The sequence below is a fragment of the Nipponia nippon genome, unplaced genomic scaffold (assembly GCF_047370975.1).
Source record: "Nipponia nippon isolate SJK-2023a ecotype South Korea unplaced genomic scaffold, ASM4737097v1 scaffold_11, whole genome shotgun sequence".
NCBI lineage: Eukaryota > Metazoa > Chordata > Aves > Pelecaniformes > Threskiornithidae > Nipponia > Nipponia nippon.
In genome coordinates, this window is record NW_028262302.1 from 10,907,037 (window position 1) to 10,929,705 (window position 22,669).

The window sequence follows — 22,669 nt, forward strand, 5'->3', positions numbered from 1 at the left end:
GCAAACAAAGAATATCTTTCTTTTCCTTTTACCATGTTAAGTACAGCTGTCCAGAGGCAGATAATTCCACAACAGCTTTCATGGTTTTAAAATGTGGTATGTAAACACTGTTTTATAAATGTTTTCGTGAAATGAAATTGTGTTAAAACTTACCTTTTTGGGTAAAAAGGTCAATTTTTTACTCTTCCTCTATACTTTTTTCTCTCTCTGCCTCTGGTCATAACTGATCAGAAAGCATTGGACCTCAGGCACATTTCCTATTGAAAACATAATAAAAACTGACAAATCTCCATGAAATGTTTTGGCTTCAATAAAATCATATATTTTAATGAAAATACATTTTGCTGAAATGTTCCAGATAGCTCCTCATGTAAGATTCTTTTCACCTGCCATTTCCAAGTTTCTCAGTCCAGGTTTATATCATCACATAGTACACTGCTGAGTTTATGGAGTCCTAGATGAGATCCATCAAAACTGTTTCACCTAGGATATGAGATCAGATCTTTGGGGATGAAAGACTAGGGAATTAATACACCACCATGCTAAACTGATCATTCTCACTTTTTGACAAATTTGTTAAATTTTGAACAGTGCAGCGTTAGACTGGTCAAAAACTAGACTAGGCCTTGAGGGAAGGTTAATAGAGACACCAATAACCCTTTGCTAGTAGTTGCAATACTCCACTTAATATGAGTCCTGGAGGTGATCATCTGTTCCTCTTTGCCTAGGGGAGTGAAAATATCACGATGGTCACCATCTGGAGTAAATTCTCAACAATCAGCAATTTTACAATGAAAGCAGGGATATTTCCTTATAAACAGATTCTTCGGCTATCAATGACTTTGGGCTCCCTTGAGGTCCTACACAACTCAGAAGTTCACATTAGTTAAAAACCTCGAGTTCTGCACGTTTCCTTCTCCCTTGTGTTCTATGAGGGAGTCCTACCTGCTTGTGCAGGCAATTAAAGATTTTGCTTTTATATTTGCCATGTGTGTCCTCATTACTTTTTACTCTGACAGCTACAATTAGCTGAAGTAGTTGTTTTTGACAATTCCTACATTATAATTCAGGACTCCACAGGCAGGAAGTCCTTAGTGGCAGTTTTCCATTTCTAGAACTCTCCTTCTGGTTCTGCTGAAACGATCAATAGCAAAGGTCTGTGCAGGATTAATCCACGCAGATGGGCATTCAGATTGGACTGGGTAGTATGACAAACCAAAAGATGAATTTGCATGGATAACACAACAGTGTCCACTAATGGAGCTTGCAGTAGGAAATGTGCTTTTTCTTTGATGTTTTCCATTAGATGTTCTGTAGTCTTTCATTTCTGAAATTGAAAGAGATATACCATTTTTTATTACTAAAAATAGTCATATTCCTTGACATACATTGACTATGACAAAAAATTTTATTAACCTATAGGGCATCTGTGTGCACAAGCAGAGATGAATAGTTTTGTTACAGAATGGAAACAAAAATGTTTCTGGGATCAGAGGTTTATTAATTATCACAGGTGATACAGTCTTGATGAAGTTATGCAACATCAAGTTTTGAGAATAACTTCCTTCTGTCATAAATAAATAACTCTTAAAGTGAATGCAGGAACGAAGATACGTTAGTCTAGGCAGACTGCATTCTCTCCATCTGAACTTTGGTACTTCAACGTCTGAGAAACTGCATAGGATGTGTGGCACAGCACAGTGCCTGGTGGGATGAATGGCAGCCTTGAATTCATGGCTCCACCTGAAGCATTAATGCCACTGTTCTTGCAGCTATTTCAGCCCTGCTTCCTGGAGTACAGTGGTCACTCTAGTGATTATGTCTTGTAGTTTGTTCTCTCTTTTGACCTGCCACTGATTCCTACTAATCTGTAAAAGGAGAAAAATCTGCTGTACCTGAGCTGTATCCTTCACAAACCTCTCTTTCTCTTTTTCCACTGCTAACTCTCTTCACCACCACCACCGCCTGCATGCCTCCTCATATATATGCAACAATTGCACTCTGTAGTAACCTAAAAGTAAAGAACAGTCTTGAATCATGAAGCACATAAATTTCAGTCTGGGAATAGTGCTCATTATTAGAATATGGAAATACTAATTTTCCCAGAAACAAAATGCTATACTGCTCAAACAGTTTGTCAGGCATATAACAGAGACGCTGTCAAACAAGCCAGAAATCACTGGCTATCCCAGACATCTGGGAGGAAGGAGAAGTGTGTGCATGTGTGTGGGGACTGACAAAGTGGGAAGAAAACGAGTCCCACATTTATTCATTTATTTGTTTAGTCAGGGGAGAGAAAGTTTCCTGCTGCCTTAGCTCCCCCTCCTGGTGGTCAGGAATTGGGCTTTGTCAGATTCCTGTTGACTGACAAGAACCTGTACACCACCCAAATTTCCAAAGACAAAGCTTTTGTTGATTATAATATCATGCCTTTTAAAAAGGGATTTCCTGAAGCCCGCATCCTTCTGGGAAATGTGTCTGCTTAATAATTTGCAGGAATGTAGCTGGAAAGAGATAAAAGGCTTAGAGGAGCAGAAGGTTAGAGAAGAGCAAGGGGGAGAAGGATGGCAAATGACGTCTTTACACCCATTGTTGCAAGATGTACCACTCTCTAAACTTTCTCCTGCCCCCACCAAGGCAGATCCAAATCCACTTCACTTGCCTCCAGCAGACTGCCTGATCTGAGCTTTTGAGAATAATTATAAGTGCAAACTGAGAGGCAAAACCAGAAACATCCTGATCAGAGCAGAAAAGAATACATGAGGGAAGAGCTCATTTGTGTACATTTGCTGAATCATTTTGCTAACAGTAATGCAAAGGCAATAGTATCTTTCTCTGCCAAAATCTGTCCATATAGACTTCATAGTGTCTGTAACAGTGTACAGAGATACTTGAAGGTTTCCTTCCAGTACTGATCATTACCCTGAAATCAATATTCACTTTAGAAGAGGGCACCAAGGATGGTTTCTCCTCTTCCTCTTCGCCTCTTTTTCTTCCTCCTTACCTCTTCTTCTTACATAATACACACCCATAAGTATGAAGGAGTCACAGCAGCGAGCACTCAAAAGGGTTTCCTGTAAAAGCATTTTGGTTCCTTTGGGTCATTTTCTCTGTGCCTTTGATGCAGAGATTATAGCCTCATATTAAATTTTCAACACAAAGTTCAAAACCAAGTAACCCATAAAGAAACATATGCAGTAAACCGTCACCTTAGGCTTCTAATCAGATAAAAAAAGCAGGATGTTCATTCATGTGTAGATATGAACTCTACATATGTGGAAAAAAGGGATTTATCAGGTATTATTCCATAATTACTTTCATTACCAGATCATAGAAATACAGTGGCATTTTTCTTAAGCACTAGGAACTCTACTAGGTTTCAGTGGAATGGAATTAGATTTGTTTTCTGGTTGTCATTCAATTCTGGACATAATAGCCTTGTACTTACTGTATATTATAATTATGTAGTGTAAGATTATGACTTGATTATGACCTTGGTCTGCAGTAAAGTCAAGAAAATTTATGCCTAGTGGTTTTGTGTTAAATGAGAGTCACTGACTGGTAGTAGTGAAAAGAGTAGGTATGACCATTTGATTTTGGTTTTGCTTGCCTTTCTATTTATGTTGCGTGGCACTCAGGTTCAGATAAATGGATGAACTACTAGGAAAAGTGGTGCTGAGTGATTAGAATATCAGAGAAAAAACTTCAATTGTTAGGATTTTTTTATTATTATTATTTTCAGGATTCCCTGAAGGAAAGAATAGCCAAGCATTATTAATTTTATTCCCTTTAAAAAATTAATAGCCTTAATATAAAACATGGGAAGACTAATGAAAACAGACAACTTGACTTCAGGAGCACAACAAAACTCCTGTGCTTATAATATAGGGCTGTAACTATTCATATGCAGGCTTTGCTCCATATGCTATCTCCTCCCTTGATTCTCTGTTATCTCCCCTGAACATTAATAAGTTCTCAGGCAGCCACAGAGACCTTGACTGCTACACCTGGGACTACATGTTTGGAAGACTGCAGCGTGAAAGGTGGGGAGGATGCCCTGATGGCAACTATGGAGCTTCTTTAGACTCCATAGACACAGCCACTGAGGCAATATTGGTCAGTGAGGAAGGAAAGAGTTCCATAAGCAGGCTGCTAGTGGGTTGTTGTTTTTTTTTTCCTAGATACCACAAATTTATGATTAAGTAGCATTTTCAGTAATATATTAATCATTGAAGCACGTTTGTTTATCGTAGCTAAATTATTTCATGGCTATGCACAGCAGGGTAACTGAAGTTTGAAGTTGTGTGGATGATTCTGACCAGTGAAGGGGAGACTAATAAAACCTTCACCTTCCCAACTTGCAGCCAGATGTTTCAGCCTTTAAATACTTTTAATTAAAATATCTGAAAGGAGCTGTTCAGATGCAGCTCTGAACAAAAGCAAATTTGAAATTTTTATCCAATAAACAAACAGAATTGTTCTTCTCCAGCTAGCATTAGTCATGCCAAAAGAGTATTTAAATAAGGCAGGTTTGAAAAAAGACAGTGAGATAAAACCTTGATCAGAAATTCTTCTTAAGACGTGAAAGGGAACATTTCCATTGATGTCAGGAACTCAGGCCACGAAGCCAAATTTTCAGACATGGTCACCTAAAACCTGTGCATATGTTCTCATCTATTTCTATGTGCTTTTCTCAACTTTACTATATCAGTCATTAAATCCTAATGGGATATAATACCCTGGCATCAGTAAGAGAGGAAATGTCCTAGACACTTGGAAGACACGGCTTGTGCTCCAAGGAGTCTATAGTGAGAAATGATAGAAATCAAGTGTACAGGGTAAGGAAACAGAAACAAAAGTGATCAAGGTGATGATGGTCAGGTATGTTATTACTGAGGTATTTGCTTGTTGATTTCTTTAATTTTAAGTTAACTGTGACAAATTCCCTTACTGTCATCCTCACTTCCTTGATTGTTTTTTAGAACTTTCCAGCTTTACAGTAAGCAAAGTCACTGCCATCCATAGTTTATGAGTCAGTTCCCAAGATTTACAATCATGAAAGCTAAGGATATTGAGTGCCCTTAACTCCTCCACTTCCAAATTCTAGTTCTGTAAATGATCAGTTCATTCACAGAGAGACTCAGTTCAGTTCTTGTAAGAATACTGAAAATAGAGAGCTTGCTTTAGGAAGCCAACATGGCAGGGATGGGGAGAAAGCTCCATTACTCTACCTGCCTTCAGTGTTGGCAACTTGCTGAAGAACAAACTGATTCAGCTTTCCCAGCCTTCTGGAATTTGCAGAGGATGTTTCTCCTTCACAGAGTTGTTTTTTTTTTTTAAAGCAAGCAGGTTGTTCAGCCCTTCAGTCTTTGCAATGTCTTTGGGGTAGACATTTCTAACACAGGGACACAACTCACTTTTGCATCTGTTGAAAAATACTGCAACTATGACCACTACTATGAGTTATTATTAAACAGTTGGAAAAGACTACTGAGGTAAAGCTTTTCCCAAATAATTTATTTAAACACATTCCATTGTATCTTTGCTTCCTCATCGCTTCCCTCTGTTACACCACAGTCAACCTTGAAGTCATAAGTATCTAATTAGATTTGTCCTTGTGCTCTTGCTTAATGCAATCAACGGTAGTTACCAGTGCATATTTTCTGTACTGAATTTTATAGTATCGGTTTATTAAGGACTGATAGCTGAAGATTAGGATACTGGCAAGCTGGAGATTAGGACACTGGCATTAATAAAAGGACTTCCTTTCTTACCATCATAAGGAGAGAAGACAATAGGAAAGTTTTAACAGATTTTCAAGGGCAAAATCCATGTAACAATAAAAAGGAGATAAACTCCAGAGTGCCAGCTTCCAAAGTGCTGATATGCTTAACTGACTGTCCAGTCAAAGCTCTTTTACCTTTAATATCTAATAAGAAGTGCTGTGCATTTAACCCAGTTTAGTAGAATCATTACTGAAATCTTCTATTCAGGTGCCACATTTACCTAGGTGAGAGGTACTCTGGGCAGAGTCCTAGAATAAGGTGAATGCATAAATCAGTTTTAATAAGACATTCCCTCCTTAGGAGATTCCCAGCAAACCAGGAGTTGCAGCTGCCTGTGGTTGCACATCCTCAGCTGGGCTTTCTATCATACCCGGGAGTCAAATAAAACCTAATCAGCAATCGGACTTAAGATCAAATGAGAGCTCAGTGCAGGGAATTGGCCCTGTTAGGAGGTATAGACTGTCTCTCATCGATGATGGAAAGAGAGTGAGAGAACCACTATTTTTCTGTGGGGTCCCAAGCATCTCAGGAGGCTTTGCACATCCTGTCTTATTTTAAAAAGACAGTGTCATGACGGATCAGAGCAGTGTGATCTAGATGGGAGCCAGGCCATATTAAAGGCAGATAAACTGTCACACTTAGGCTCATGTTAGAATGTAATCTTGTTAGAGTTTCTCTACAGTATCACGTCATCTTACATAATTGAAAAGAAACCACTCTTGACTGAAATATGACTATGAGAGAGAAAACCTTGAACAGTGGGGTAGCTAATCTTACTGTTTCTAGAAAAGGGCAACACACAGTATAGACTGCATTAAAGGATAGGTACATTTACCATTTGAATTGGTAACGATAAGCTACAGGACTTCTCAGGGTCTCACTTTTTATCTCCAATTGTTCTATCCTTGAGGCTGATACCTGATGATGTTCCAAATAAATATAGTAATCTGCAAGTACAAGGTTGCAGGGTTATAACAGTTTGACTCCTAAAGAGACTTTGTACCCTGTCAGTCCATGAGGTTCCCAAAAGCAGCATTTGGGACATGTTATAAACTGCACAGCTGTAGCAGAAGAACAAGCTTTCATGTACTCCTGAATTACATTTCTTTCTGAATTACCTGCATGGTGCTTAAACTGCTTAAATAAAGCAAAAGGAATTTTTAAATATGATTTCTGTTCACTGAAACTCTGTTTTCCTGAAATCTCAGCCAATGTGTTTTGATCTGGGTCAACAAAATCTAGAACAATACTGTGCTTATGTAATGGCAATTCAAGACCCTGAGATCGACACATGCTTGGTACTTGTGAAAGTTTATATCCTTCATTATGTTCAAGTATGTAAAATGCGGCATTTTTTTTCAGTCATTGGAAACAACATATAACAAGACAAGATAACGTCATACGATACAGTATCTTTCATCACATGCTTTAGAGATTTGAATTGTTTGGTTACAGATCTGAATAATAAATAGTAGCTGGGAAAGTAAAAGCTGAAAATATACATTAAGAATTCATCTATACTAAAACTAACAAATTTGTTTCTGAAGCCATTCACAGACAACTGTATAGCAGAATTAAAAGAAGTGTCTGACCTTTATGGTTTCAAAGAAAGTGCTCTTCTGCAAAACTGCTGTAGTCTGAGCTGATATCCTAAAACATTAACTTAGCAGATGTGAGCCCATTTCGTTTAGTGGAAAGCTAATTTAGAAGTCTGTTGACAGCACAGTTCACATCAGAAACGATATCAAGATGATAGTTTTAGCAAATACATGCCTTACAGCAGGGTATCTTGTATTTGTGGATTACCATACTTATTTAAAAAACTCTCCTCATAAGTAGCTAATTCACTGTAGTGAGGTGCAATAATCTGGCAGTGTGCATTAAGATGGAGAATATACATAATGGCATTACAGAAATAGAAGCAGAACATTCCAGAGTCTGGTAGGAAATGAAAAAAACATAGAGTGTGATTAAATAATACAGCCCAGAGTCTACTCTGTCAGGCATCAGTGAATAGCATTCATTGAAGTCAGTGGTTCTGAAAAAAAAAAAAAAAACCTGAGCAAAACTTTCCAGTTAAATGGTTTAGTTTTAGGTTTGTAAAATGTTGTAGTTTTAGGATTTGAAACAGACTGTGAGAGGACAAAGACTGGAGGTACAATATACAAACACAAGTAATAGATCTAGCCTTCACTGAAGTCACTGAAAGTCCTTCAATCACTGCAATGACTTTGCATCAAATCTATTTCAAGACTATTTAACAGTAATATTAAGCTAATGTTTAATATTAATGCCTTTTTTTCCAGAAAGCCACAAAGAGCACAGCCTTAGAATAGTCTTCCAATGGGCTTGATCTTCCCTATTAAACCTTTCATGCTGTTCAGCTTTTTCTTTTCTCTTTTCTTTTACAGGCAGGCCAGATCTGGCAGATAGCTGATATGAGGACTTTGCTGGCTTCAGAAAGCTGAGTGTAACACCAACAGACTTCAGTGAAAGGAAATATTATCCCTCCAAGCAACTCATACACAGACAACTTTTGGTAGCTTTAAATTAACCTGTTGCTCACCTGCAAAAACACGGCTATTGTTTCTTTCAGCACACATGGAGGAAGGCAACAAACTTTGTAACCCTGGCTAATAAGACTGTGGCTTTCTTATCAAAAGTAGGAGGTAGGCCAATTATAAAAGGATTATTTTATACTTACCCTCCAGGACTTTAACTCTGGCCTGAACACTGGACATAAATAGAAGCCAATTTTAATGACCTGAGATTTTGCTACCTGTGCTTTATTATTGCTATTAGTTCTTTAATACTGTAGTACTTCATTTCTTTAAATTAGAAATGGGTTCATGGACTAGAATGTGGCCCACAGATTGGGCTGTTCTCATGAAATCATGGCTTATCTTTTCCCTGGGGTTCTACATGCAGGTCTCCAAAACTTTGGCCTGCCCAAAAGTGTGCCGCTGCGACCGAAACTTTGTCTATTGTAATGAGCGAAGCTTGACCTCAGTGCCTCTTGGGATACCGGAGGGTGTAACCGTCCTCTACCTCCATAATAACCAAATTAATAATGCTGGATTTCCTGCAGAGTTGCACAATGTCCAGTCTGTGCACACAGTCTACCTGTATGGCAACCAATTAGATGAATTCCCCATGAACCTGCCCAAGAATGTCAGGGTTCTCCACCTGCAGGAAAACAACATTCAGACCATTTCTCGGGCTGCCCTTGCTCAGCTTTTGAAGCTGGAAGAGCTGCACCTGGATGACAACTCCATCTCCACTGTTGGTGTTGAGGATGGGGCATTCCGGGAAGCCATCAGCCTCAAGCTTCTGTTCTTGTCCAAGAATCACTTAAGCAGCGTACCAGTAGGCCTTCCGGTGGACTTACAAGAACTTCGAGTAGATGAAAACCGAATTGCTGTCATTTCAGACTTGGCCTTCCAGAATCTTACAAGTCTGGAGCGTCTGATTGTGGATGGCAATCTCCTTACTAATAAAGGCATAGCTGAAGGCACCTTCAGCCACCTCTCCAAGCTCAAGGAATTCTCAATAGTGCGGAATTCACTGACCTACCCTCCTCCTGATCTTCCAGGTACACACCTGCTAAGGCTTTACTTGCAGGACAACCAGATAACCCATATACCACTTACAGCCTTTTCAAACCTCCACAAGCTGGAACGGCTTGACATTTCCAACAATCAACTTCGGATGTTGGTGAAGGGGGTATTTGATAATCTCCACAACCTGAGGCAACTCACTGTAAGGAATAATCCCTGGTTGTGTGACTGCAGTATTAAGTGGGTCACTGAATGGCTCAAATTTATTCCTGCTTCCATCAATGTACGCGGTTTTATGTGCCAGGGACCAGAGCAGGTCCGAGGTATGGCAGTCAGGGAGCTCAATATGAATATGTTGTCATGCCCCACCACCACCCCTGGTCTGCCACTGATTATCACCCCAGTCCCAGCTACAGCCATGCCAACTACATTAGTTCCCACTTCATCAGTTCCTCCCCCAAGTAGCAAATATAATCCTCTCACTCCCACCATAGCCACACTCCCCACTGTGCCTGACAGGGAGGACAGAGAAAGGGTGACACCTCCTATATCGGAACGGATTCAACTCTCCATCCATTTTGTGAATGACACTTGCATCCAAGTTAATTGGATGTCTCTTTTTACCGTGATGGCATATAAACTCACGTGGGTTAAAATGGGCCATAGCCTGGTAGGAGGAATTGTTCAGGAACGAATAGTTAGTGGTGAGAAGCAACACTTAAGCTTGGTAAATCTGGAGCCCAAATCCACCTATCGTATTTGTTTGGTTCCACTGGATACTTATAACAATTACCGAACCAGAGAAGACACTGTCTGTTCAGAAGCCACAACCAAGGCTTCCTTTTTGAGCAATGGCAGCAACATCCCCTCCAGCCATGAGCAGACGACTTCTCAGAACCTGGGCTCCCCATTTCTGCTGGCAGGGTTGATTGGGGGTGCAGTGATATTTGTTCTTGTGGTCCTGCTCAGCATTTTTTGCTGGCACATGCACAAAAAAGGGCGTTACACCTCCCAGAAGTGGAAATACAACCGGGGGCGGCGGAAAGATGACTACTGCGAGGCAGGGACCAAGAAGGACAACTCCATCCTGGAGATGACGGAAACCAGCTTCCAGATTGTCTCCTTAAATAATGATCAACTCCTTAAAGGAGATTTCAGACTGCAGCCCATTTATACCCCAAACGGGGGCATTAACTACACAGACTGCCACATCCCCAACAACATGCGATACTGCAACAGCAATGTCTCAGACCTGGAGCACTGTCATACGTGATAGTGAGGGGAGATGGGGGTGTCTAGGACAAAAAGAAAAAACTCTGGAAAAAATAACCCCCTGACAACAATGAAAAAATTACATTTGATAAATGTTACCCAGATGCATTTATGCATTTGAATACTCTGTAATTTATACGGTGTACTATATAATGGGATTTAAAAAAAGTGCTATCTTTTCTATTTCAAGTTAATTGCAAATGGTTTTGTAACTCTTTGCTTTTTAAATCTTTAAAAAATATTGCTAAGTACTGTACAGGGTTGTACAATAAGAACCCAATGTCATGGCAAAGGAAAGAATGACTCATTCTTCAAACATTAACCACTTTGCTGTCGAAGCTGTCTGAGGGATGTTAAGTTTCTAGGTGTTCTGTAGTACAGGAAAATAAGTGCATATTAAAACAGGGTCACTAGGAATCAACAAAAACAATTCAGATAAAATAGGTACAACCCTTCTGACTTGAACCCAGCAGTTGCAGTTTAGCTTCAAACAGTTGAAAATATTTCTGTTCCCGTTTGTCAGTTCTGTATTTCTTACCTCCAACTGAAAGCTGGAGTTCTGAGAGCTACCAAAAAGGCTACTTTCTTGTTTGATTAGTTTTATCCCAATATACTTGGAATAGGAAAGGTAGGCAGAGCTCAATGTCAAACTCAGTGACCTTGATTCCTATTCACAAAAGCTACTCTGAAAATGTCCCCCAATACTATATACTTTTATGATATAAACTGTTCCTGTTTTTCATTATGATTAAGAAGCTTTAGGCATTCTCTGACCCTTCTCAGTGGGAGATGAAGGTTATCAGTATGTAACAGATAGCTGTCATTAGGTTGCCGCTCTCTTTAATAGAGCAGCATTTGTTGACACAGCATGTTCAGGTAAAGCCTGAATTAGGGAAATTCTGAGTGCTCCCAGCTCTGAAGTATTCATGTAGAATTTGGAATCTAAAAGTGTAAATTGCTGAAAACATGACGCAAAATATGATGCCAATGGATAGGTTGCTATTGACTTTTATGGTTCAAGCCCTGTTTGATTTAGGTGTCTGAGTTATATTCAGTATGGAGAAATAGGAAAGAAAAGACAAACAAACAGAGAAAACAGATAAGAAATATCTTTTAAAAATTTATTTGTTACTGGAAAGGCCTCCAGGCCTATCATGAACTGAAATATGTTCAGCAGGGAAAATTGTGTATAAATCCTGGTTGTTTGGGGTTTTTTTTCCATTCAAGTATACAGAGACGAACATTAACTAAGCATTTGATTAACTGAGGAATTTTGAGAACAAAAATATACACCGTCTCTCTGAATTACCCTTCTTTTATCTTAAGCTTTTGGAAGTTTTCCACAATGATCTGTGCTTTATAAGCAGTAGGTGGGCTTAGAATTTTCTCTATTATTCCCTCAAATTCTTTAGATGGAATACTTTCTGAGTCCTTGAGCTTTACATGCACTATGCGAAACATCAGGCTTGTATTAAAACCATGACGCTGCTCTCCAAATTATATAATGTTCCAGCCACTCCATTGACTCTGTGACTGCCAAGAACTCTGGATTTCTTGCCAGCTCAGTGGTGGAATGCAATTCTTCCTTTTTTTTTTTTTTTCCAGTTTGTTTGTTTTTTAATGTGGCTCACTTTCTCCTGAGCTTGAGGACAAGCAAAAGTTCACAACAAAGAGAAACAAAAGAGACAGACAAAACTTTCCTGAGGGAGTAGGGAACCAAAGAGAAAACTTTTTACAGTGACCAACTAGGAAGAAGAAGTTGTTAGAAGTGGATTGGAAGTAAAGGCTGAAGCACTTTCACTGTGGAATGCTTAGGCTTTCACTTTATGAGGCTGCATATGTTGGGAGAGAGGGTTTTAATCCTTTCCTTTGCTCATTTCACTCAAACCATTCTTGAAACCCAGCAGTCTATGAGTGTGCAGTTTCTCAAATTCAAATCACATGATAACACTCATTTTCTGCAATGGCAAAACGAATCTAGTTATGATTGATGGCAAAGTACAATCATTGTATAAGGAACTGCATCCTCCCCTCAACACCTTTTATAATCACATTTTGAAATTCCACTCTATATTCTGTATATTTGCTATTTTCTCCAGCTATAACAGGTATTTTAGGCAACCTGTGTGGCTACTGTAATAGTAAAGTCACTGAAATTTTGCTGAATAAAAGGCTGCCATATGACTTCAAATGGTGTAATTCTAGGTAGAAACGTCTATGCAAAGTGTTTTTTTCTGTGACCTATTTACTATTATGATGAGAAGGTTGATACTTACGTTTTGTTTGTTTAATATGTTTCAGCTGACAAAGCCCACAAGACAAGCAGCAAATAGTTGTGCTTCTGCACGTTTCCATTGCATGCTGGAGTTTGTTTGAAATTAAGTAGAGCCAGAGATTCCCACTGGGTGTGGATGTAGTATTTAATTTCAGTGAAATAACTAGCTGTACGTTTTATTTCAAAAGGCATCCTTTGAAAGTACATGCTTACCAGAATTTTGTACTTCAATGACTGATGCTGGAGGAATCTTTGTCCTCCTTGGTGAACGTCTTCTGTTCTAGGCCTCAGGATACCATAGTTTCAAGATGAGCTAGGCGCCTTATTTGTAGCAAATGACTTATTCAGGGAGTTCAGCTGTACTGTAGGTGAATGATCCATAAGCCCAAACTGATGACAATAAATGTGGTTACTGTCCTAAAAGGGTGAAAACTGAAGGCATTCACAAACTGTTCATTTTGATCTTGGGTGATGATGTATATATATCTATCTGTGGACTATTACTCACTTACCTAGATCAAAAATCAAAATGATATTAAAGATAGCATAGTTTATGCTTCTTTTCAACATGAAGAATAATATATATATTGGTATGAGATACTGACAAAGCTTCTTTTCTATAAATACACTTCTGAAAAAAGTGAAAAGCCACTTATACCAAAATTTGTGGATAGAACTGGGAGTTTTATCTAAACAAATTCACAGTTGTAGTCAACCGAAAGGTCATATGTTTCATTTGAAGAATGTTTCTCCCACTTCTAATTGCTAGCCAGCTGCAAAAGAGTTAATGTATTTCAACCTACAAGAGAGTTTGGGACGTTTCAAAGATTCACACAAACAGCTGAAGCTTCATTTCAGGACACATCTAGATAAGTACATAATGGGTAATTTTCACTAGGTAACATATTTGGGAAAAGAGTTACAAATAGACAATGATCTTTTGGCAATGTAAAGTTTAATATCAGTAGCTTTTTCCTTGAACTTCGTAAAAATGGAGTCATCTTCCCTTAGTGCAAATATCTGGCCACAGATACTAACTAAAGGCTATAGAGCAGAAGTCCCAAACGGGTGCATACACAACTCATCCAAAATGTTCAGTTCCAGGTCCTGATTTGAACAGCTTCAGTGGACCTGAGGGCAAATGAGTGGTTTACAGACAAAATCTCACCCATCTTCCATTCTATGTTGCTAATAGCTGACATAAATGTACATAAAAGATTGCTGAGTGGAATAAAATAAGAGTTTAAGTGAAATTATGTTAAAGCAGTATCACAGCACTGCTGTGTCCGGTGCTTAGGTTCCTTCTGAAGACTTTTTTATTTACAAACAGGTCCTCGTTTTCACAGATTCTGTCACTGTAACAAGTGTTCCTTGCATGTAGCTTGCTGGCAGAAGCAAACACCTGATGAATGCATGGACTTTTTGTTAACAGGTTCTTATTGGAGACATTAGTATTGAATTTATTCATAAGAATATTTAGGGACTGGGTTACTTTGGACTGAAAAGATATTAGCAGTTTTACCTGTAAGCCAATAAAGGACTACAATGAATGTCATGTAAAACGGAAAAATGAAATAGCATATGCTATTTGCTACTAGAGTAGTTCAACTATATTTTTCTCTCAATCATTTTCCCTTTTCTGGAGAGAAAATTTCTCCCTCTGAGAAATGTATCGATTTTAATTTTGCAAGCAAAAGGACTTTATGCATATTGTATTGTTGTTATGGTTTTAAGGGTCTACATAAGGCACTTTATTAATAACATTGAAGTGAAAGGTTAGTCTCAGCTTTTGACAGTGAAGTGGTTAATTCCCATTGAATTCTCCATTTATAGTACTTCTTCACCTTAAATTATAACATGGAGATATTAAAGTTTTTTTATTAGAACATGAGAATAATGGTTTTACTCATGACTTATCTTTCCAGCTCAGTGGAAAAACAAAACAGAAATGAGTGCCAAAATCAAAAGTTATGGGCTCTGAGCCTCATCAAATCCTGCCTGATGCTCTCTTCTGAACGCAGAGATAATCCTAGGAAGCTGATGACCACACCTTCCCTGAACTCTACTGAACAGGGAATTTCATATCCCAGATGATAATACAGGCAATATTGAAGCATTTGGCATTAAACTTTTGTAGAGCATAGAATGTCTTGCTCTTTAAAAGGACACTGGCTAGTAGTCCATCTGGAAAACTAGTACAAAAGACATTTGGCAAGGTTTTATTTTACTGGGGTTCTGTGGAAATGTGCCTCATGAGAGCTGAATTCTGATCCTCTCAGAAACAGATAAGCTACTAAACAAATTGTTATCATCACTTGGTCCCAAATATCTGAACATGATCTTTCACAAAATTGATTTTAACTAAGACATGCACACTTGATTCTGTTCTGTGTTTGGTATACTTTCTACCTTTAACATGGAAAAATAGATGGTTTGAAGACTGCATTATCTGTTTTCTGCAATCTGCCATGTTGCACGCATTGTTAACTTCAAAACCTCACTATACACTATATATTATCTTGTTGACATATTCAGTAAAGAGTTATTTAAAAAAATACAACAATCCTGCTGTATTTATATGAGCAAGTTAATTAAAATAAGGATGTGAATATCTGAAAGGGAAAACAGAAAAACAAAAACATCAAACTTCTGTACTTTCATTCCTGGTAATATTTTCAAATGTTCTACTGTATGTCCACCTTCTCTTCAGATTCTAAAAGACAAATACTTTCATCTTCTGTCTCTCAAACCGTTAAACCATTTGTTACTTCAATTTCTCAGATTTAATCTTATCTTTATAAGATTATCTCATTTTCATATGCATATAGGGAATCACTGTAAACTAAAAGCAGATTATATTCCAGTGTTTGCAATTAATAGGTACACTTAAGCAACTACACATGTCTATAAAAAATATATGTATGTGGAAGCTGTGACCCATTATATGCATAGTCATTTGATAAATTCATTTGATATTCATCCTTGACAATCTTAAACCTGCCTTTTACCTATTATTACTTTTTAATCTGTTTCCTTGAAATGAAATGTGATTTTTTTCAAGTTCTTGAATTTTCAGAATGCACAACATTCAGACATAGGCCTTAATAAATTTTTTTGTATCTTATACCTAACATATATGGTAATATATACAGTATATATAAAGAGATGCTTTAGCTACTTCGAAATAAAAATTACCCCTCTTCTAGTTACATATACAAGAACTAATTTTTGGCTTTGCCAGAACCTGAAATATTGAATGTTACAAGCTGTGCCATTTCAAAGCTTAGAAATGTAATATTTCTGAGTGTCACAATTGCTCTGTAAATTATCTTATTCTCTGTCTTAACCCTGAGTAGCAAGTAAAACTGCCGAGAGCTGCTGTGCAATATTTCCATGTCTAGCCCCACCCTTAATATGCTTCCCTGAACTTGACATTTCTTCCGAGCCAGATTAGACCCTGGTAACCAAACCTTCTTGCTTTACCACAGGAAGGTGGAGAATAAAATAAATGATCCTTTTTATATTTATGATCCTTTATATATTTCTGGCAAAAATAATGACATCATCATTTTCAATTGATGATTTTGTTTTATCTCTCTCAAAAAAAAGTTGACAAACACTGATTACTTCATCAGATAATCTTTTAATAGCCCCAAAAGATTTATCTTAGTAGAGATCAGTCTTTATATTTACTTTTTATAGTTCTAAGCTCAGTTATCTGGAGCTGTTCATGCACATGTATGTGTGTGTATAAATTCCTGGGATTGGGTATAGAGGGTTTAGCTACAAGGAACCCCCAAAGCAAGTGCACGGAGGAGTATTTTTCAATATTGTTCAGTAAGCATCTTTCAATATTTCCCTTTAAAAAGAGTTCTTCTATCTAAGACTAAGAGAAACTACTTTCGGTCATTAAAGTATGAAACAAATACTTGAATTCTACTTGAAGTGCCACCGTCAGTGAAGGGTCAAACTAAAAATCACTAAAATACTTCTGTTACACAAGTAGAGACTTGGTGAATTTTTTAACAATAATTTGCATTCCTAAAACAAATAAATACACTCTTATGGTGAAATCCTGACCCCACTGATTTAAACTATAAATCAGACTATTTATTGGAGTAATATATATGTCAGAAGGATTATTAAAAACATCCAGTATAACACATTGTATAATATGTCACACTGTGTATCCCCATATGAAGTACATCAACTGAGTAAGGCAGTAGGCCTACGTATCATGTTATAAGCTTGATACCTCTTTTGAAAAGCTAGGGGAGCAGTGAAATACGCTTTACAGAAAATGACAGGAGAGAGAAATATGTACTGAGCAACGTTGTCCAACATAAAGCCACACAAGATATGGACATTTAAAGCCACAAACAGGCCGCTGAGCATAGCAAGAATGTTCTTTTACACTTCAATGCACACATTTTCTACTTACAACTCTGTATTGTGGCTAACATATGTGACTGCAAAAATGCATGTATGAATATTAAGAGTTTACAGTATAGTTACACTTTGGAGGGGACATCTTATATAGAATAAGAAGAATCTTGACCCTGTGCACTGGGTCTATTATTTACTTTCCTCTGTATAGAAAAGATTCAAATACCGAAGGAAGTGACAAAAGAAGAACAAGTCATGCTGATTACACTATCCTGTTTTTTTAAGTGTAGAATGCCTTGAAGAATGAAGACAGTGTATAAGCTATTATGGAAAATCCAACTCAAATGTCTGAGGACATGGTTTAGCGGTGGACTTGGAAGTGATAGGTTAACGGTTGGACTCAATGATCTTAAGGGTCTTTTCCAACCTTAACAATTCTATGATTTTGTGATTCTATAAATGCACATGTGTGTTTACAACTTTAACATACTCTCTAAAAAAGCTAGAAGGCTCCGTGATGAACTAGGCAGAGTGCTAAGCTGAACAACCATTCTTGACAAGAACAATTGCCGGAAAGATTCTGTTAAAATGGTGTATTTCTTGAGTGAAATCAATATTTCCACTTTTATAGACTTTGAGCGGGTGATCACACAGATACATAAAATTCTTTGTGATGGGAATTAGAACAACGTGTCTAAAGATGGACTGTTGTAATCTTCATACTTTGAAACTGCCTGCTTGTGATGAAGAAAAGGCAGATTTTGTTCTGTGAAGATGAAATATAGCAATAATGCTGGACAGAATATAGAGATACTCCTCTTTACTGACATTTTACAGACATGAGAAAGGACACATACACATGCTTTATACAGACGCATTTGTGACATAATTTTAAATTTCCTTTACAATTTTCAGACTCTTCAGATGAGATCCACTTCTAACACATGCACAATATTCCAAAACAACTAAATTGTCAGAAATTACTGCAATCCCTTTTAATGAATCGAATCAAGAAAATGTGATAAAATGAGTATGTACAGAAAGTGCACAGTACTTTCTCAAAGCTTTAGCTGTGGTTAAAAAAAAAGAAAGGAAAAAAAAGGAAAAAAAAGAAAGAAAAAAAAAAGGCAACTGTTAAACTAGGATGGCTTTATATTTCTACTTATATAATAAGGCCTTCCAAATTTCTAACACACTCACTTGAATGTCAAACTTTGGTTTGACTTGAAAGTCAAACGATTTAAATGACAGTCTTGTAAGCCTGCCCTCATATGCCTTCACAAACTGGTTTGTGCATTCACAGTTCAGGAACCAATATGTAATTCATTGCTCTCTGAGTTACAATGTGAATGTTAAGAATTTTTTCCCATTAAACAAACATGTTAAGAAAATTTAAGAGTTGGTGTGAACTCACATACTGCAGTATATGTTAATATGAACAATTTCATTTATTCAAGCAAGGCATTAGCATGTCTTTGTAAGTGAAGACTGCAGAAGCACGGCATGCACATCGACTCTATGTAATTTTCAAGAAAACTTTTCTCACCATTACTAGACACTACTCCTAGCTGACAAAAAGCACGTATGACTTACCAAACACATAAGACTTTTGGAAAAAATAAACAAATGGAAATCTGAGAAAGGGGAGATATTCCAAATTACTGTAGTTATTCTAATAATATACAGTTCAGTATTTTAGGCAATTAAAAAAAATCTCACAAACGTATTGAAGTTTTTCATATTAAAGGGTCCCTAGCAAGCAAGAAATGAGTCTCATTCACAAGAAATGAGTCTAGGCAGCTTTTCACTTACATCTGCGTTGTAGGTTAGTTTTGAAGTCAATATTTTCTTTTTTTTTGCCTGATTACAGGGAATAGCATCAGCTTCATGGTATTCTCAGATCTAATTGGTCATGATGTTCATTTGGAATTCTCTTCATGCACTGATTTATTTTGTCATCTATGAAAAGTTTGAGGGATAGGCTACTTTATATGTGATACTTGCCTTCATGAAGAATTAATAGTTAACTATATTTCTATACCTTTCTGCTTTGGTTTTGGTTTTCCTCTTTATAATTTAACATTACGAACAAGTGGAAAATGAAGCAAATTTAACGCAGAGCAAATTTTAATTATTTTCTGCTACAATTAGCAATGGTAAGACTGTGTAATCTTTTTAGCAGAAGACAAAATTTAAGAATACCGAGTTAAGAAAAAAATTACCTTAAAGAATTTTGCTATCAATTTTAAGTTGAATTCATTGTTTTTCAACATTTAATTACAGTAGTCATGCTAGGAAGTTGGGCTGGAAAGACTGGATAAACTCAGGTTTATGGTTATAGGAACCTTGTGTTTACAGGTTTGGTTTTACAGATTATTACTAGTAGCTGCACAAAGAGAAGGGGACAAATGTTTCTTCTTCCTTACTCAGGTACATCAGACTCACTTCTCTAGTGATCAGGAAGGAAGACAGCTACTTCCAGAGACCTCCCTCAAAAAACGAAATGTCCAGAATAGAAGGAAAATAACTGGAGTCATGACATTCCTCTTTGCTGACTACAGAAGCTGGCAGATGCAGAGCTGGATCATTTTATGAGGGATGCAGCAAATTACAGGTCCTCTGCAGCATTATATAGGACCTTTTGTTTGTAGGGGACCCTAGTAAGGTACCTTCACTGTTGTGCATCCTCTTGGTGGTCTGTAACAAAATACACAACCCATGCCTACAAAGGTGGGGAAGGATCTGAGTTTTATTTTGTTTTGTGGGCCTTTAATCACCATTTCCTGTAAGTTCTGGACTTCCAGGTACAGCACTATGTTCAAGAAGGGGTGTGTAACAAGGCAAGTTTGGAAGGTCACATTTTTGATGACTCTCCTTTTACCAACGCAAATTTTAGTAAGATGCTTGCAGATGAAATTCCAAACCACAGCAGATGTGATGATTGTGTTAGTGGTCAGATCGGACATTCCTACTTCCAGTTTAGATGGCTATTACTTTTCTCCATTATCCCTTGTCCAATTAATTGTTTTCTTAACTTTTGAAGCTAAGCACTTAGTACTATTACTTATTTGTCACAATACAAGGAAAAAGTTTCTACACAACTATTACATCTGCAAACTGTGATGAAGATTACCCAGCAAAGCTAAGCTACAGAAATGCTGGCAGTACAGTGAACCATTTGTCATGAGGTAATGATCTTCTACTGCGATATCAATTCAGTTTATACCCAGACTATGAAAAATCACAATTTCCTTTGCATTTGCATCATTTCTTCTATGCCACATCAACCTTCTTTAGCATGATTGGCTTAGAGGACAGATTGCTGCTTGCTGCCTCACCTGATAATGTAATTTATAAGTGTTTACATTTAAGATTAAAACAAGAAAAAAAAAGCTGTTTTCTGATTGCCTGCATTTTTGGCCTGCTGTAGTAGTAATTTGCTCTGTACCTGTCTATTGCACTATTTGCCTCTCACTGTTTTTACACACACATAAGACACACACACACGAACATACGTGCAAGCACGCTGTATACATCTTTTTTATATGTATACTTAGATACTCAAACATACACATAAGCATATATATAGACATATGCTATATATTTCTGAATGTATAAATATGGATTGGTCTAGGTTGAGTCCCATACTGATCTTTTGCTCTGGATTTATGCGTCATCTCAGTTCTACTTAAGTGTCTGAAAGTGAGAAATGATGTAGAATAGCATGAAGTTTTTTTGAAGAACTGTATTGTCAGTACTGGTGAAAGCATCTTTTCAATAATGTATGTGCTTTGACAGCCTGTGCACTAAAACTTGAATAATACAGAGAAAATTAAAATAGCTCCCGGAAGTGGATACTATGCACCTTCTGAATTACACTTTCTAATGCACACAGAACATCTGAGGAGTCAGTTTATAGCAGGACTGTTCTGTGTGGTTGCTGAATAAACTGTAGACAGAGGAGAATGTGGGAAAAGACAGTATGTAACTAAAACGATATGAACAAGAAGGGAAAAATTCAGATGTTTCTACACCATTAGCATTACAGCTGGCTTTTTCTATGTAATTTTCTTCTCTGAGGCCTATTTTTTCTTTCCCTGTATGTGACAGTTTTTCCTTCTCATGTGAACTACCTTTTAACTCCCTCTTCAGCTTCTGCTTCATGAAGAACCCTTTGTTATCTGGGATTTTTGTGGGATGCCCAAAATGAGGGCCTCTCTCATACATGAGGGGATGCATTTGCATGTAGCAGCCCAAATGGGCAGTGTTCATTGCCACCCATCCTCCTCAATTCATATATCTAACTGTTCCAAAAAGATCATGCTGAGATGAGCCAGACAGCTGATGTGCTATTACAGGAAGACTTAGAAATTTGCTATGAAATATTCTTCCAGTGTTTCATTTCAGAGGTTCTCTACTTGCAGGAAATTTGGATGCAGCAACAGCCTTCCCTGCTGCACTAACAGTGCTGCAGCAGTACCTTCTTTGTTGCCTGCCATTCCATGTGCATCTGGATGCTGACTTGAAATATGAAAAGCCCAGTTTGCTTCTGTTGTTCATACACAGCTTAGGTGTCCTGACTCTATAATTAAAAGACATGAACAATCACATGTCAAATTCAAGGACTAGGAGCAGGAGCTGCAGGGCTCAGGACAATGACTGTGTGCCTGGACATATGGTAGCCTACAAGCTAAGTCCTCTGCACTCCATACATGGCTCCAATCACTTATACTGCCCCTTTCTGAGACAAGTCTGGTGTAAAAAGAAGACCATTTTCTTTTAGATCTACAAACCTATCCATCCCTTCCTGAGGTCATAAATTGTAATATAAGTATTGTTTCTCCCAAGGTGAGGAGGAAAGGATGAGAGACGGGGTCTCCACCCATTTCGTCAAAAAAGGGCAAGTCATCCTGGAATGAATCCTGGGCATCTAAGAATGGGCTACCTCACTGAGTACATGTTGTTTCCTTGTGCTAACCAGGCTCCACGCCTTGTAGTACTACAGCTACTCTCCTTCTGCCAAATATGTTAACTCTGTAGTTAAAATGACTCCTGTCCATGCTTATACTGTAGTTCTGAAGATTCAGAACCTCTATGTTCACATGCATTTTACTGTAGTTTTTAGTTGTTAGTTTACATACTCTGTTTTCGATAGGACTCCTGCCTTACTCATTGCTCAAGATGGAAACAAAGCAGGGCAGGATATTCAATGCAGAGCTATGAACCTGATATTCCTCTCTTTTAAATACCCGCCTTCGTAATTTTGAAAGTATTTTACTATGGGTTTTCAGGATTTGTTTTTAACCCATAATACTGCATACATTTTGCTGAATAAATCTTTCATACTCAGAAATACAAAAGCATTAAAAGTGCATATTATCATAGAATTTGTT

General features: G+C 37.6%; 1 protein-coding gene across 3 annotated transcripts in view; it reads left to right on the forward strand.

Moving 5' to 3' along the window:
• FLRT2 (fibronectin leucine rich transmembrane protein 2) overlaps positions 1-16,014 on the forward strand; it is a 65,898-nt gene extending 49,884 nt beyond the window's left edge. For all 3 annotated transcript variants that reach the window (XM_087747459.1, XM_087747456.1, XM_087747457.1), the window contains exon 2: positions 8,198-16,014. In XM_087747459.1, the coding sequence (XP_087603585.1) occupies positions 8,628-10,616 (1,989 nt within the window). In that variant the 5' untranslated portion in view covers positions 8,198-8,627 and the 3' untranslated portion in view covers positions 10,617-16,014. The remainder of the gene's footprint in view (positions 1-8,197) is intronic.
• The last annotated feature ends 6,655 nt before the right edge of the window (positions 16,015-22,669 follow it).